At 42.2% G+C, this 14,211-nt stretch overlaps 1 protein-coding gene across 3 annotated transcripts in view; it reads left to right on the forward strand.

Moving 5' to 3' along the window:
- Positions 1-14,211, forward strand: part of CDH13 (cadherin 13) — a 692,714-nt gene that overhangs the window by 494,998 nt on the left and 183,505 nt on the right. For all 3 annotated transcript variants that reach the window (XM_072980590.2, XM_078380491.1, XM_020801938.3), the window contains one exon: positions 8,737-8,915. In XM_072980590.2, coding sequence (XP_072836691.2) covers positions 8,737-8,915 — 179 coding nt within the window. The remainder of the gene's footprint in view (positions 1-8,736; positions 8,916-14,211) is intronic.

Here is a 14,211-nt window from a genome sequence, read left to right on the forward strand (position 1 = left end):
AGACCATAAAGTATTCAGGGAGATGTAAATGGAATGTCCTGTTGGCTGAGAAGAAACAAAAGGATTTGGTGGATGTAGAAGTTCATTATGATCGACCCATCAGATTTCCAGGATGGAAATTGCCTTTGTGTGGTGCCAACAAGTTCCAAGGAAGGGAGAGGAAGGGAGAAGGATTGGAGGCTGGATGTGCAAACCTTTGTACATGCTAATCGGAGGAGGGGAGGAGACTCCAGTGCAGTTGGATATGCAACACCTTTTAAGAAGTTAATGAGCTTTGTAGAATTGAAACTGACCAACATTTTCTCCACTTGTTCAACAAAGAAGTGCAGTAGATCTCCGGTATCCGTAGGGGATTGGCTTCCCCTGTGGATGCTGAAAAACACAAATTATACTGTTCTTATCATGGTCTCTGCCTCTGTCTAGTGGCCAGTTCTGGTCATGACATTGTGGAAATATATTTCTCTAGCAAACACTATACAGTACGACAGTGGTCCCCAACCATGGGCCTCCAAATCTTCTTCGACTACAATTCCCAGAAGCCTTCACCACCACCTCTGCTGGCCAGGATTTCTGGGAGTTGAAGTCCAAGAACATCTGGAGGCCCAAGGTTGGGGACCACTGCAGTACGACATAGCATGTTCTCTTGCTCCCTCTCATGGCCAGTTTTGGTAACTTCAACGTTAGAACTCTAGGATTTTTATTTTAATATTTTATATATTCTCAGTCTGTGGATAAGTGAATGGGAGGATACTGAACCTGCAGATAAGGGAGTCCTCCTGTACTTTCACGTGTGTGAAATGGATGGTCAGGTTCACATCTGAAGGGGCTTCTCTCTGCTTGCTGTGGAAGTTGGAGGGAAGGTAGCCAGTCCCCCCACCACCACCATTTTTTGTGTCTTTTCCCCCCAGATCTAAACACATTTCAGTTAGCACTGAAAATACCAGTTGTGTTTTCAGCATTGAGATTGTCCAATACATTTGCTCAGGTACAATGCCATCTCATCTGGACCTGCTCTCCATTATAAAGCTCATTGACGGCACCATTTTGTGATTCAGTGTTTTTAAGATAATAGTAACAACATTTCCGGGCACAAAGTTTGTTCAGAAAAGAAAGTCCTGTCAAGATATCGTTGGAGTATTCCGTGGAAGAGAGTCAGAAACTTCAGCGGAAATGAACTCTCCTGTTTTTATGAATAAAAACACAAAGAAGGTTCAACGTGACCAGAAAATAGCTCTGGGTTTCTCATTTTTCCTAGGTAGCCCTGGGATTCATAATTAGCTGGTGAAAGCAAGGAGGTCCAAATGTATTCTGCACAGATTAACTTGGTCCTATTTATGGATTTGTATGTGCAGGCTCCCACATCACAAACACTGTTTAACGCAATCATTTTGCAGGTGGTTCTCTGGTGCCTCGGAAGGCAGCCGTGTTTGATAGATGCCTGGATGGGAAGCATTTATAAAATGACACCAAATTAGAAACAGTCAGTTTATGAGTCTTGGGAAATGAATCTTTTATGAAGAATAAAACTTTATGATGGAGGACTGCCAGGGAGGTACACATCTCCAATTTAATACATTCGGATGAATTTGAAGCTATAGATCTGTTTGAAATATGAATTCAGCTACTTGAGCAGAGACCAAAACCCATGGATCTTAATGCTATTACCTTTGCACTGGTGTTTGCGGAAAGAAAAATGTTTCCATTAAGACTGGGGGGGGGGTATATTTGTGCAGACGGAGGGCTTGCCCCTGCCCTCCTCTGGCAGTCCTTTGAGCAAGATTGCAAGCCTGCATATGGACCTTTATGGAGGATTCCTGTAAGTCAGGATTCTCAGCGAAGCTTGGGAGACCAAGTGGCCATTTGCAAGGACACCATGTGAGAGATGACTCCTACGTTGTAGGTCAAAGAAAAGGTCCAAAGCGCGGCACAGAGATGAGATGAGGACTTACAGGCATCCTTCAGTCTGAAGAGACTATGATAACGTGCTCTGGATAGAGGACTTGGAACAGCATCTAGTGTGGCTGAGAAGGCCAATTCGAGAGTGATAATTCCTTCCACACTGGAGACAAATGCAATCTGTCCCTTGTCCAGCTCCCTTTGCTGGTTCCGGGACTGCCTCTCTGCCTTGGCCTGCTGGACAAGGGTCTCTTCAAATTGGGAGAGGCCGTGATGCACTGCCTGCCTCCAGGCTGAACGCTCAGAGGTCAAGGTTTCCCATCTGTTGAGGTCCATTCCTAAGGCTTTCAGATCCCGCTTGCAGATATCCTTGTATCGCAGCTGTGATCTCCCCTCTGGGGCGATTTCCCTGCACTAATTCTCCATACAGGAGATATTCTGGAATCCGACCATCAGCCATTCTCATGACATGCCTGAGCCAATTAGGACTAATGAACTTAAAACTTAACTCTGGCAAGACATAGATGCTCCTGGCCAGTGAAAAGGCAAAGCAGTCTATACTGGATGGGGCTACACTCCTGTCAAAATTTGGGTTTGCAGTTTAGATGTTCTCCTGAGTTTGACCCTGAGCTTGGATGGCATAGGTCTCAGTGGTGGTCAATAGAGCCTTTGCACATTTCAAGCTGATGTTCCAGTTCTTTGAGATTTGGCTTATATTCTTCAGACTGAGGGACCAAACTTGGATCTATATGTTTATCCTTGCTCTGTGAGAGAATAAGATATTTTCTGATGTTGCAGCTCAGTGACTTTGGGGCATATTGTATATCACATGCCAGTTTTTCAAAATTACAATAGACACTCTGCTTTGTTGTGTAGGCTTTTAAAAACGAGAAGCAATGAATGGGTTATTTGCATCTCCTTTTTAAAAACCAAACAGATGGTCCTTTTGTACTTGCTTTGTGTGGGGGCTAAACAGGGAAAGGATACAGACAAGAGCAGTGCACTATTTGTAGATATCTTGATGGGGAAAAGAAGCTATACTTGTATAGCTCTTGGTCCAAAGCTGAGGACTTGGAAGTTCCTTGATGAGATGTTTTGTCAGGTTGAGGCACTCTGAATTGATGAGACCAAAAAAAAATTAGTGAGCATTCTTCACACCCCCAGTGGCAGCACAGTGGCATCATGGCGTGTAATGATAAATGCTGCAACCTTTAACCAATTTATCTGTTAGATGAATGACTTAAATAAGCCCCTTCAATCGACTAAGAAGCAATACCCCCTGCCCTTCCAAGACACATAGGAGACAGTGTCTATTCTAACATAATGCTTGCTGTGATGACACAATGGTGTCAGGAAACAGAAAAAGTGTAGCCTTCTTGCTTCAGAACACTTGCGGTATTTGTATGCAAATTTAATTAACTAATTGATTGGGTAATTGATTAAAATTTGTGCCATTAATCAACTGAGATGTATTTAATTAGATGGTAGCCCTACTCATAATTATTTATTGTGATGATTTGTACTGTGCTGCCAGCTCAAATGCACCTCTGCTTTTACAGGTGCGGGAGCTTAAGAGAAACTTGCAGCTGGACACGGTTGTGGCGTCTTCTAGGCCTACCCTAACATGCTCTTTTTATGAAGGAGAACGTTCTGCCATTTTGTTGACCAAAAATTGAGATGTTAAGCTCTACAGCTAGCTCTTAGTTCTACTGAAAAGTGAGCACAGCCACATGCGTAGACGATATGGAATTCTGTTCTAGTGCAAGCTCTTTTCAGACATTCTCTTTCTAGGTGGGTTGTTGGGGAAGTCTGGAAAAAGAACTATCCAATAGGATAAACCAGAGAACTTGAGTGAGAATTTTTTTCCCCACCCAGAATAATTTCAGGCACTGCTTAGAATCAACTCATGTGGCTGTTACCACTCCAACCATTTCATGTGCACTCTAATGAATAAAGAATTTTAACTTAGAAATGGGCACAGAGTGGGAAAATGACACGTCGAGGTGGTACATGGTTTGTGGCTACCCATGAACCATCCCCCAAACTCTGGAAATAAAGTAAACTAGTTTGGGGTTCCTTTTTCCAGTTTGTGCCTGGGCCAGAGGAACCTAACACCTCCACCCCCCCTTCCCGCTGCCCCTGTTGCCTCCCTATGTGGTCCTGCCACCTGGCAATGGCGGTAGCAGAGGAGGAAAAGGAGGAGACAGCAGCGGCAGGACCAGGTTGGGGGACAATGGGGGGCGCAGTGGGAAGGGGCCCATTTGTTTTGCCAAAGCAGAATGAAGCACTGAGTGGAAAGAAGTTTGGCGCTTAATTCCCTTTTGCCAAAATGGAATTGCACAAACCGAATCACGAATCAGCCCAGTTCATGTGGGGTTTTTTTGTTTGTTCATTTGTTTGTTTGTAGTTTGGTTCGTGTGAACTGTCCAAAAAATTCTGAGAAGCGTGAAAGCCAATTGCACAAGTGTCCCAGCTAGATCCGGAAATGTGAATCAACTAGATTGATTCAGAAATGGAGATCAAATGAAACCATCAAATGTTCTTATTTGGATTTTGGTTTGACACTCAATGGCTGAAATCCAGTAATAAGTCACAATTTAGAGTAGGCCCATTGAATCAACCACTGAGGATTTGGTCGGTTAGCACGTTCAACGGATTCAGTGGGCCTACTCTAGCTGAAGCATATTATGGGATTTCGGCCATTATAAAGAAAATTTTAGAATCTTCCAGAGCTTAGGTAATCAAAACTGGTTTGCCAGCTTCAGAAGAATATCCATCCTTTTCACTTATTTTGCAAACATGACAGTGCAGATTGTTGAAACATAAGGAGTATAAAGAATTTTTGTGGCCTGTTGTAGTAGTGAGGTAGAGAGGACAAAGAGGCTAACATATGATGGCTCGCATTTTTTGTTTCAAGCTGGTCTGGCTTTTAATCACCATTCAACAAACCCTGGATACTGTCAAATCTCTCTTATATTTCTCAAGAGTGTAACTGTGCCTGAGGTGGTAATGAAGCAAAGACTTAAGAGTGCTTGTTTCAAGGTCACTACATGTGGAACCAAGAATGTGCTGGAGAGGGAGGGAGAAAGGAGAGCTGTCTTTTGGCATTGAGGGGAATGATAAGAAAGATTAAAAGGAAGAGGTGGAATCGTGAGGCGTTTGTATTTTGTTTTGTTTCATTGGCTTTGCAGTGAAGGAGTTTCTGTAATGATGAAATAACACAGAACTGGCTGTTCATGTGCTGGTGGCTATATGCATTGCGTATCTATCCTCAACGCCATGAACACTTCTCTTGCACGGATACTTTATGAAGCCCAACTCAGCTTTTTTCTTGGTCTACAATCAGCTCAAGATATATTTCTTTCCTGCCCAAAGCAGCCACACTGTCTTAGGGATGTAAATTTTCACTTATTTCATTCTGGAGAAGGAACATTTTTAAAGCCTTCTCCCCACTCAGCAAGATCGGGCAAGTTTTTGTGCAATTTTCTTCATGTTTTGCATTTCAGCACTTTTCCTGTGAAACAAAATGTACAGTACTAATGTTTTTGTGTTCATTTTTGGTGCAGACACCTGCCTTTTACACATTTTTTCCAAGTGCTATTGCTAATGAAAAAAGTGCAGGCTTTTGCTCTCATGTAGTAGCATAAAAAAATTTCCCAGTGATTGCTCATGTGTATTAGAATGTGTCTCAATGTGTCAAGATATCCATTTTCATTAAGGACAAGATAATTTTTCAAGGTTGTTTTTTTTAACGTTCCTACACAAGAATGGCTTGTGGTATCACACAATAGGTCGTGTGACACAGCCCCTTGTAAGGAAACATGCTTTGTAAACTTCTGTTGATATTGCATTACATCTTGGTTCTGTATACTGAATGATGTGTGGATCCTAATGTTTGTTCATTACAGTCTCCAGAAATGTTACACTTACAAGCTATGGCATGGGTTAATTAACAGCTAGTTGCCCTCCACATTGAGACCTTCAGCTGAGAAAGATACATCTCCCCCCACCCTGCATCCAGAGGATCAGAGTGAGACTATACAGCAGGGAACATGTGAAATGTGAAAATGTACCCAGAAATTCTGGTTTCCCTGGGTTCATTTGCTTCAGCCAATCAGACATCAGTCAGTAGAGAGAGGGGAGGAAATCTGCCTTGTTTGCAGCTTGTTAACTATTTTGAATCCTCTTTGGGACTTGGGTATTGTTGTTTCTCTCTTTCCTTCCCATTCCATTCCTTATTTCTTCTTTTAAAGGCTTCCTGTACTAGCACTAGGCTAGCTAGGTGATGAAAGAGGAGGGAAAAAAGTGAGGAATTGGCAGAAAGACAGGGGGAAATGTTCACTTCAGCCTTGTTTCCAGCTTCCTAAGGTAGCTCTGCTCTGCCCACCCAGATTTGCAAAAGGCATGGTTAGGGCAGAGCTACCTTGAAACCCTCCACTCTCTCTCCTGATTCCTTGCCCCTTTTTATTTGATTACCTAGCTGCCTAAGCACTAGATTAGCAAGCCAAAGAAAGAAAGAAAGAAAGAAAGAAAGAAAGAAAGAAAGAAAGAAAGAAAGAAAGAACGAACAAACAAACAAACAAACAAACAAACAAACAAACTCTGAGAAGGCAATCTTTATATGAATGAATATTTCTGTGAGTATTTTTCTTCAGTGATTTGCTGATACTCTAGAAGTGTGGATGTATATTAGTAAAACACAGGAAGCTCTTCATGTGATTATTCCAGCAATTCCCTTGTGGTTGCTTGGAAAAGGGAAAATGGTTATGTTACTCTTCCTTCCTTCTTTCTTTCTTCTCAGTCTTCATGGAAGAGGCAGTTCAGATAAACTGATCTGTGATTATAATTTCATAATCTTGAAAATCTACTTAGTTAAATCGGAATTCAAGAAGGGACAAGTACAGCACTGATTAAAACCATAGGGACAATGAGGAGGGGAAGCAGAATGACATCTCCTTCTGAAACATTTTCACTCGAGTTTATGGGAAAAAAGGGATGCAACACATTTTTCAGACTAGCTCAGAAATTTCAAGGAAAAGCATCCATGCAGATCTCCAGTTGGAACCTTGTTTGAGGACGTTTTCTGTGCATGTTAGGGAAAGCTAAGTAAGAGTTCAAAGGATTGAAATGGCAATTGAGATGGGCCAGCTCCAGAAAATTGGTCCGCTAGGTTTGGTAAGGAAGGGGTGGCCTTAGGTTTCAGGGTTAATAATCCCTTGATTTTTTGTAATTACATCTTGCTCACAGTGGAGGGATATTTAGGCTGTTGAAGAATATGCCTAATGAGGTGGTTATGGAAAATTCATTAAAAGCTTCTAATTGAGTTTGCAGAGTCGTGTGGTTGAGCAGGGATATCGTTCTCTTTGCATGCGCTCTGGAAGAGAAGCCCTGCTGAGTATCTAATAATATAGTGTAAGAAAGTAACCACTGGGACTTCCTCTCTAACTCAACTCATTGCCTAGATGGAATATTCAGAGCAGGCCTTCAGCTGGTTTTAGAGATTGTGATGGGAAATATAAATGGTCTCTGTAGTATGTCATAGCAAAATAAAGATCTGCTGGTAAAGGTAAAGGTAAAGGTTCCCCTTGACAATTTTTGTCCAGTCGTGTCCGACTCTAGGGGGTGATGCTCATCCCCGTTTCCAAGTCATAGAGCCAGTGTTTTGTCCGAAGACAATCTTCACTGGTCACGTGGCCAGTGCGACTTAGACACGGAACGCTGTTACCTTCCCACCGAGGTGGTCCCTATGCTTTCAAACCGCTAGGTTGGCAGAGCTGGGACAAGCAATGGGAGCTCCCTCCGTCATGTGGATTCGATCTTACAGCTGAAGATCTACAGACCTTGCAGCACAGAGGCTTCTGCGGTTTAACCCACAGCGCCACCACATCCCTCTGTACTGCTGGGCTTCCTTTAAATGCCTGACTAGAATATCCTAAACACAGTTACGCCATGGTTTATGCACATTGTGGGGAATTAAAGCCAACGGTGGATCCTAGATGTGGTTTGTGGTGGGTGGTGGACTGCCTTCAATTGATAGAATTGAGGATAGCACAATAAGGTATCACATGTGAAATGCTAATAAAATAGTATCTCTAGTACAGTATTTGGTAAAAAAAAAAAAAAAACTTTTGGTCATCCACTATTCTCCTCCTCCTCCTCCTCCTCCTCCTTGAATTATGCAGGCTAACTTTTAAAAAAATATTGGATTCCCATGAATAAGATGCAGAAAGTAAGGTTGTTCATGTCAGGTTCAAGGGTGTGGTAGCATCATTATGGCTGTTATTTATGGGTATTTTCTGTGGTTTTGTATTCTCTAAATTTTTTTTTTTTACAAAGACGAGGCTTTTATATTAGAGATGGGGAGGAATGTTGGTGGGCCCCAGAATCTCAGTGAAAACAGTCTGTTCTCATCCCTTTAGGCTGGTAGCAAAAAAAATAAAACGCCCCTCAACGTGAACGTCTGCTGAGCTGTGAGCCTGAAAGGCTGTTTCAGAGAAATACTATGTGCACAAAAAGGCATATGCTTTGAAATACAAATAGCTAAAATGTACACTGTTGGGAAGAAAAACCCAAATGCGCTTTAGTCAGCAGGAGAAATGTACAAATTGGGTAATATGTATAGAAGACATTGGGGAAAATGTATTAAAATGTGCATGAATTTCCATGTGGAAAACACCCAACAAAGTCTTGCAATGTGAAACGGGGGAATGTATGTGAGATTATGAAAAAGCATGAAACCCAGACCTTTTTACTTCCTATAGATGATGGTCATATTTGTTATTCTTCCCATTCATCGTGACTCTATTTTACGTTGTGTGTGTTTTTTTCTTCTCCTCCTAGGAAGCACGGTAATGCACGTGACTGCTTTTGATGCCGACGACCCAGCGACAGATAATGCTCTGTTGAGATATAACATCCTCAAGCAAACGCCAGACAAGCCCTCTCCAAACATGTTCTTTATCGACCCAGACAAAGGGGACATCGTCACAGTGGTGTCACCTGCCTTGCTGGACCGTGAAGTAAGTGGTTGCAAGGTTTTTTTCCTCCCCTCCAAATAAATTAAAATCTTTAGAGATGAAAGCAGTATATAAAGACAGTTCCAAGAGGACATATGATGATGGGTAGTTATCTGTCTTCTTTCTGTATCATCTCTTCTGGAACACGACAGGCTGTTTGCAGATGTGATCCCTGGACATCTTGTTTGAAATTCTTGTTCTGCCGTTGTCGTGGGGGGGGGGGGGAAGAGAGAAGTGTCTAGACAAGCGAAAGGGGGTGTAGGGGTGGATAACTGTCTTCCTAGCGATTGTCATTGTGGGGCTGTTTGAAAAGGCAGACAGCTGTATCGGTTCGTACCCAAAAAAAAGGCAGGAACAGTTGTTTTGTACAGTTAATGACCTTTCATTATGCATTTAAGAGCATCCATAATTACCTCTCCCAAGGATTATCTCTCTTTTTTTTAACTTTTTATTTATGTTTTGGCAGATTTAATATTTTAAAAACCAAATTAAATCCCATGAACAAAGAAAAAAAAGGGAACAAAAATGGTAAAATACAATGTCACTATAAACCACCATTATACATTTACAATGTAGTTTTGCTAGATAGATCTCATACAATGCATATACTATAAATCAGTATAGGTCTTCCAGATGTCCAGGTAAATATCATTGTGAAATTGGTATATTTGTTCAAGTGATGCTTGGGCTCACAGATCCCCTGATCATTGTATGGTGGATGGTGGATGTTGTCCCAGGTATTGTAATGATTACAGCTAAGCTCAACAGGACTGCTTCAAGTGTTTGTTCAAAGCATCAGTGGGCTGTGACACAAGCCCACGGCACTTGAAAGCCTCAGTACTTAACCTGGTGTGTTAATGTTACATCATTATAAAAATTCACATACGTACTAACATTAAAATGTCAAGCACACGTTATAACATTGATTTGCTAATGTTAGCCAACAGGTTATTAACATTCCTGACTTTTTAATTTTTAAAGCCTCATTTAAAATGACTACAATGGTCTCGGATGCTCCCCAACCACCCAGAATCACCTCCCAAAGTAATGATATAAATTAATGCAAAATGTTGTCAGTCAGAAATGCAATATTGTTGGTATTTAATGTTTAACACCATGATTTTCTAATCAGTCTTGAAAACTTTGACCCGTAAAGGGAAGCAAATTTGTGTTGACAAACTATTATTCCAAGCTGCTTTTTATGGTTTAGGCCATAAAGTGTGCAGCTCTTGATCTGATCTCATGTGGCCCTCAGCCTCCTTTCAGATGTGCCAAGAATGAAGAAGAACTGGCACAGTGAGGAGGGTAGAAGGTAGCAGTGACCTTAAGATAAGATGGATAAGTTCATTTACTATTGTCTTTCATTCCACCAACCATGAGCGTCAGCCTTGCCTCCGGTGTGCAGCACCCAAGACATTACCGTAAAGATAAACTAGTCTTGCTGGTCCTTTTTTTGGTGTGATTGCTTAGTTTGGTTTGCTTTTGCTTTGTCTTGTGAGCTGTCTCAACTATCAGTATATGAAAGTCAAGTCAAATTAATAGAAGACTAAATAGCATGGGTGACAGCAGCCACGAAATTAAAAGACGCCTGCTTCTTGGGAGGAAAGCGATGACAAACCTAGACAGCATCTTAAAAAGCAGAGACATCACTTTGCCAACAAAGGTCCGCCTAGTCAAAGCTATGGTTTTTCCAGTAGTGATGTATGGAAGTGAGAGCTAGACTATAAAGAAGGCTGACCGCCAAAGAATTGATGCCTTTGAATTGTGGTGCTGGAGGAGACTCTTGAGAGTCCCCTGGACTGCAAGGAGAACAAACCTACCCATTCTGAAGGAAATCAACCCTGAATGCTCACTGGAAGGACAGATCCTGAAGCTGAGGCTCCAATCCTTTGGCCATCTCACAAGAAGAGAAGATTGCCTAGAAAAGACCCTGATGTTGGGAAAGTGTGAAGGCAAAAGAAGAAGGGGACAACAGAGGATGAAATAGTTGGAGAGTGTCATTGAAGCAACCAACATGAATTTGACCCAACTTCGGGAGGCAGTGGAAGACAGGAGGGTCTGGCGTGCTCTGGTCCATGGGGTCACAAAGAGTTGGACACAACTTAACAAATTGCATGTAGCAAAGCTAACAACCTTCACCCCCCTCTTCCTGAAGTTAGGCTATTAGTATCAGTTAGGCTGTTAGGATCAACAAAAGGGTGACACTGATACCATTGGTCCTAAACAGTAAGAACAAAAACTTGGTTCAAGGTGTGTCAAAATAGTTCAGTCTTTTTACTGTGAAGCTGAATAGGGTAAGCGAGATGGGAGAGCGCAAAAATTAATAATATACATTTAGACCTTTAATCTCGCATCTATTTGTTAGCTGTTTTCAAACCAAGATGCTGCTGATTCAGAAACTCATAAAAGAGATACGAGTCATATACAAGATAAGCTTTGTAAATTCCTTCAGTTCTTTAGAGGCTTCACGGCTTTTATGGGAGGAAGGAGGGGGAAAAACCCTCTGAATAGCAGTACATCTCTGTAAGAGAAGAGAGGAAAAGAGAGGAAAATGTACTCTACACTATCTACAGGTCTATTTCAGATCCAAGTGAAGTTCATGTGTCTTCGGTGGGTGAATTTAAGAATTTGAATGCAGCTGCTGTATTGTAGATAGATGCTGGCTAGATAGCTCAGGATATCGTAGCCCCTGAGTGCTAGGTGTCTCCAGGGAGAAGAGCCAGCCTGGGTGGCCTTGGGCAAGCTGCAGAGTCCAGGGGCACCCCCAGAAAAAGGGTGTAATAATCCTTTTCTGAGTACTGTATGCCTCAAAAGCCCTAGAAAGTGTCACTGTAAGTCTGAATTGTCTTGATGGTATACAACAGCAACAACAATTTGAACTTTTACCTTTTTTTTTTAGCAGTTGCACTCTGATGTACAGCATAATATAAAGTAGTAGTAGCCATTGTTGTCATTGTTGTCGTCGCTGTCGTCGTCATCGTTGCCATCATCGTATAGATCAGGCTTGTCCAACCTGCGGCCCAGGTCAGCTCATAATACGGCCCAATGCAATTTTTTATTTTTAAAGAAATTCCAAAGTTTCAAGTTACACTGCCGGCGCTTGCGGCCGGAATGTGGCCAGGGCATGTCACAACAGTAGAGAGGGAAAGAGGGAAGGAAGGAAGGAAGGAGTGGGAGGGGAGGGGACAGGGGGGCTGCGTGACTGCATTGCGCCATCCCCGTCAATAGGTGGACCCACTCCTGGCCCCATAATGCCACCGGAGTTGAAGCTGGCAGCCTCTGCTGTCTGAGATCGCAGCTGCCGGCAAGCGCGCTTGGAGCGGGGCTGCGGAGGACAGCTAGGGCTGCCCGCCCCATGTGTCCCAAACCAAATTTATGTGCAGCTCAAACCAAATTTTCATCTTCTAATGTGGCCCAGGGAAGGTGAAAGGTTGGACACCCCTGGTATAGATGGATGACTCCAATTCCAATCCAATTTGATCCATTCATAATTTCTATCCTGCTTTTCCCCAATCAATCTTACTTATTTTATTTTATTTTATTTTATTTAGCGAGGAAAAAAACACTTGAGTTTTCCTTCAGATAGATTCTGTTGTGAAAAAGCACATGTCCCAGGGCAGCTGTCAAATGTTTTCCCTATCCAACAGGCAGCCCTCTGTGGCATCGGTCACAGGTTGTTTCCACAGTTTGCAAACAGTGTGTGGCTCAGTGCACAAAGTACAGGCCACAAGGAAGTTACTCCATTGACCAAATAATTAATAATAATAATTGGGCATGGGATACAGATTTTTTGGCACACAAAAAAATCATTTTTTTGTTTAAAAGTGCTGAGTTTATTTGATAAAATCATATGACTTGCCAAAACATGAGTGCCTGATGTTTTATTTAAGAATCTGGAGTGCTGGATGGGTTTTTGCATCTTTCTGGAGAGTCATCCACTCCTTCTATGCCTGCCGTGTGCCTGCGTGCTTTATTTCGCAAAAGAAAACATGACAGAGCTTGCACAAATTACAGAGGCCATACGTATGTGTGTGTTCGGGTGTCATAGGGTAGAGACAGCTCTTTAGCTCATCCTGACTTGGAAGTGAGGATTTTAAGAGGGCTTCAAAAAAAATTCACTGAGGTGTCTTGTCATACCAAGACAGCTTAAAATGATGAGGTTAGATACTTCCAAGAAGTAATTCTCACCATGCAATCCTAGATTTATTTTTATTTTTACTCAGAATTAAATCAGTGTGATTTCAGGAGGACTTACTTCCATGTACGCACATAGCAGATTTTTTTCCCTGTCTCTGGTGGATAGTATCTGAGTAATTTTACATAAAGGTTACAGTGTGTGTGATAATCAGTTTTTAAGTCCAACATACTTTTTCTCTGTTACTTTCAAGTTAGGCTAGGCATTTCCCCCTTCTTTAATACATAAGCAATCCTGAGATAAAACCAATTTGCTGGAAAGTGGAAAATCAATAGGAAGGAATGAACAGGCTGAGTGTCTCTGCTGTGTTCTAAAAGGGACTGATGGGACATGAAATAACGATGCCATATTTGCATACAAAGAACATCTACAAGATCAATTGCATATTACTGCAGGACAAAGGATGGCAAACTGAGAATTGAGCCGTCCATGATTTCCTGTTAACAACCTATCATCCTATAGTCATTAATGATGGGTCTTCATAAAGCGTTGGCTGACTAGATAGCTCGGAGACTTAGGCATAGGTTAGGAGCTCAATTCCCCATAGTACATGCCAGATGAGCCAGACCGGGTGGCCTTGGGCAAGCTGCACAGTCCCCAGAAGAAGTTAAACCACTTCTGAATACTCTCCAGCTGGAAAAGCAAACGCAAGCAAGCAATCAAACAAAAACAAAGTGTACTGGTTATATACCACCCCATAGCACTTCAAGCACTGGGCAGTTTACAAGTTAAGTACACAGGCTACAGCCTTGGAAGGATAGAAGGCTGAGTCAACCTTGAGCCGGTTACCTGAGATTGAACCCCAGGTCATGAGCACAGTTTTGGCTGCAGGACAGCAGTTTAACCACTGCGCTGTGAGCCTCTTCACTTGGAAAACTCTAGAGGGTTGCTGTACGTCAGAACTGACTTGAGAGCCCACAATTATTATTATTCATGAAGTGTTACAGTAAATATGGAATGACGGTATTGACAGGAATGGTTGTTTCCTGACAATAATGTTTAAATTAAAGTGCATGCACATGAGGTGGCCATGTTCCTCCTTGAGAGTTGGGATCAGGGTGATGAAACTTCTCAGATAGGATGAGCGGGGGAGGGGGGGCTGTG

This window comes from Pogona vitticeps, chromosome 10 (assembly GCF_051106095.1).
Source record: "Pogona vitticeps strain Pit_001003342236 chromosome 10, PviZW2.1, whole genome shotgun sequence".
Classification (NCBI taxonomy): domain Eukaryota; kingdom Metazoa; phylum Chordata; class Lepidosauria; order Squamata; family Agamidae; genus Pogona; species Pogona vitticeps.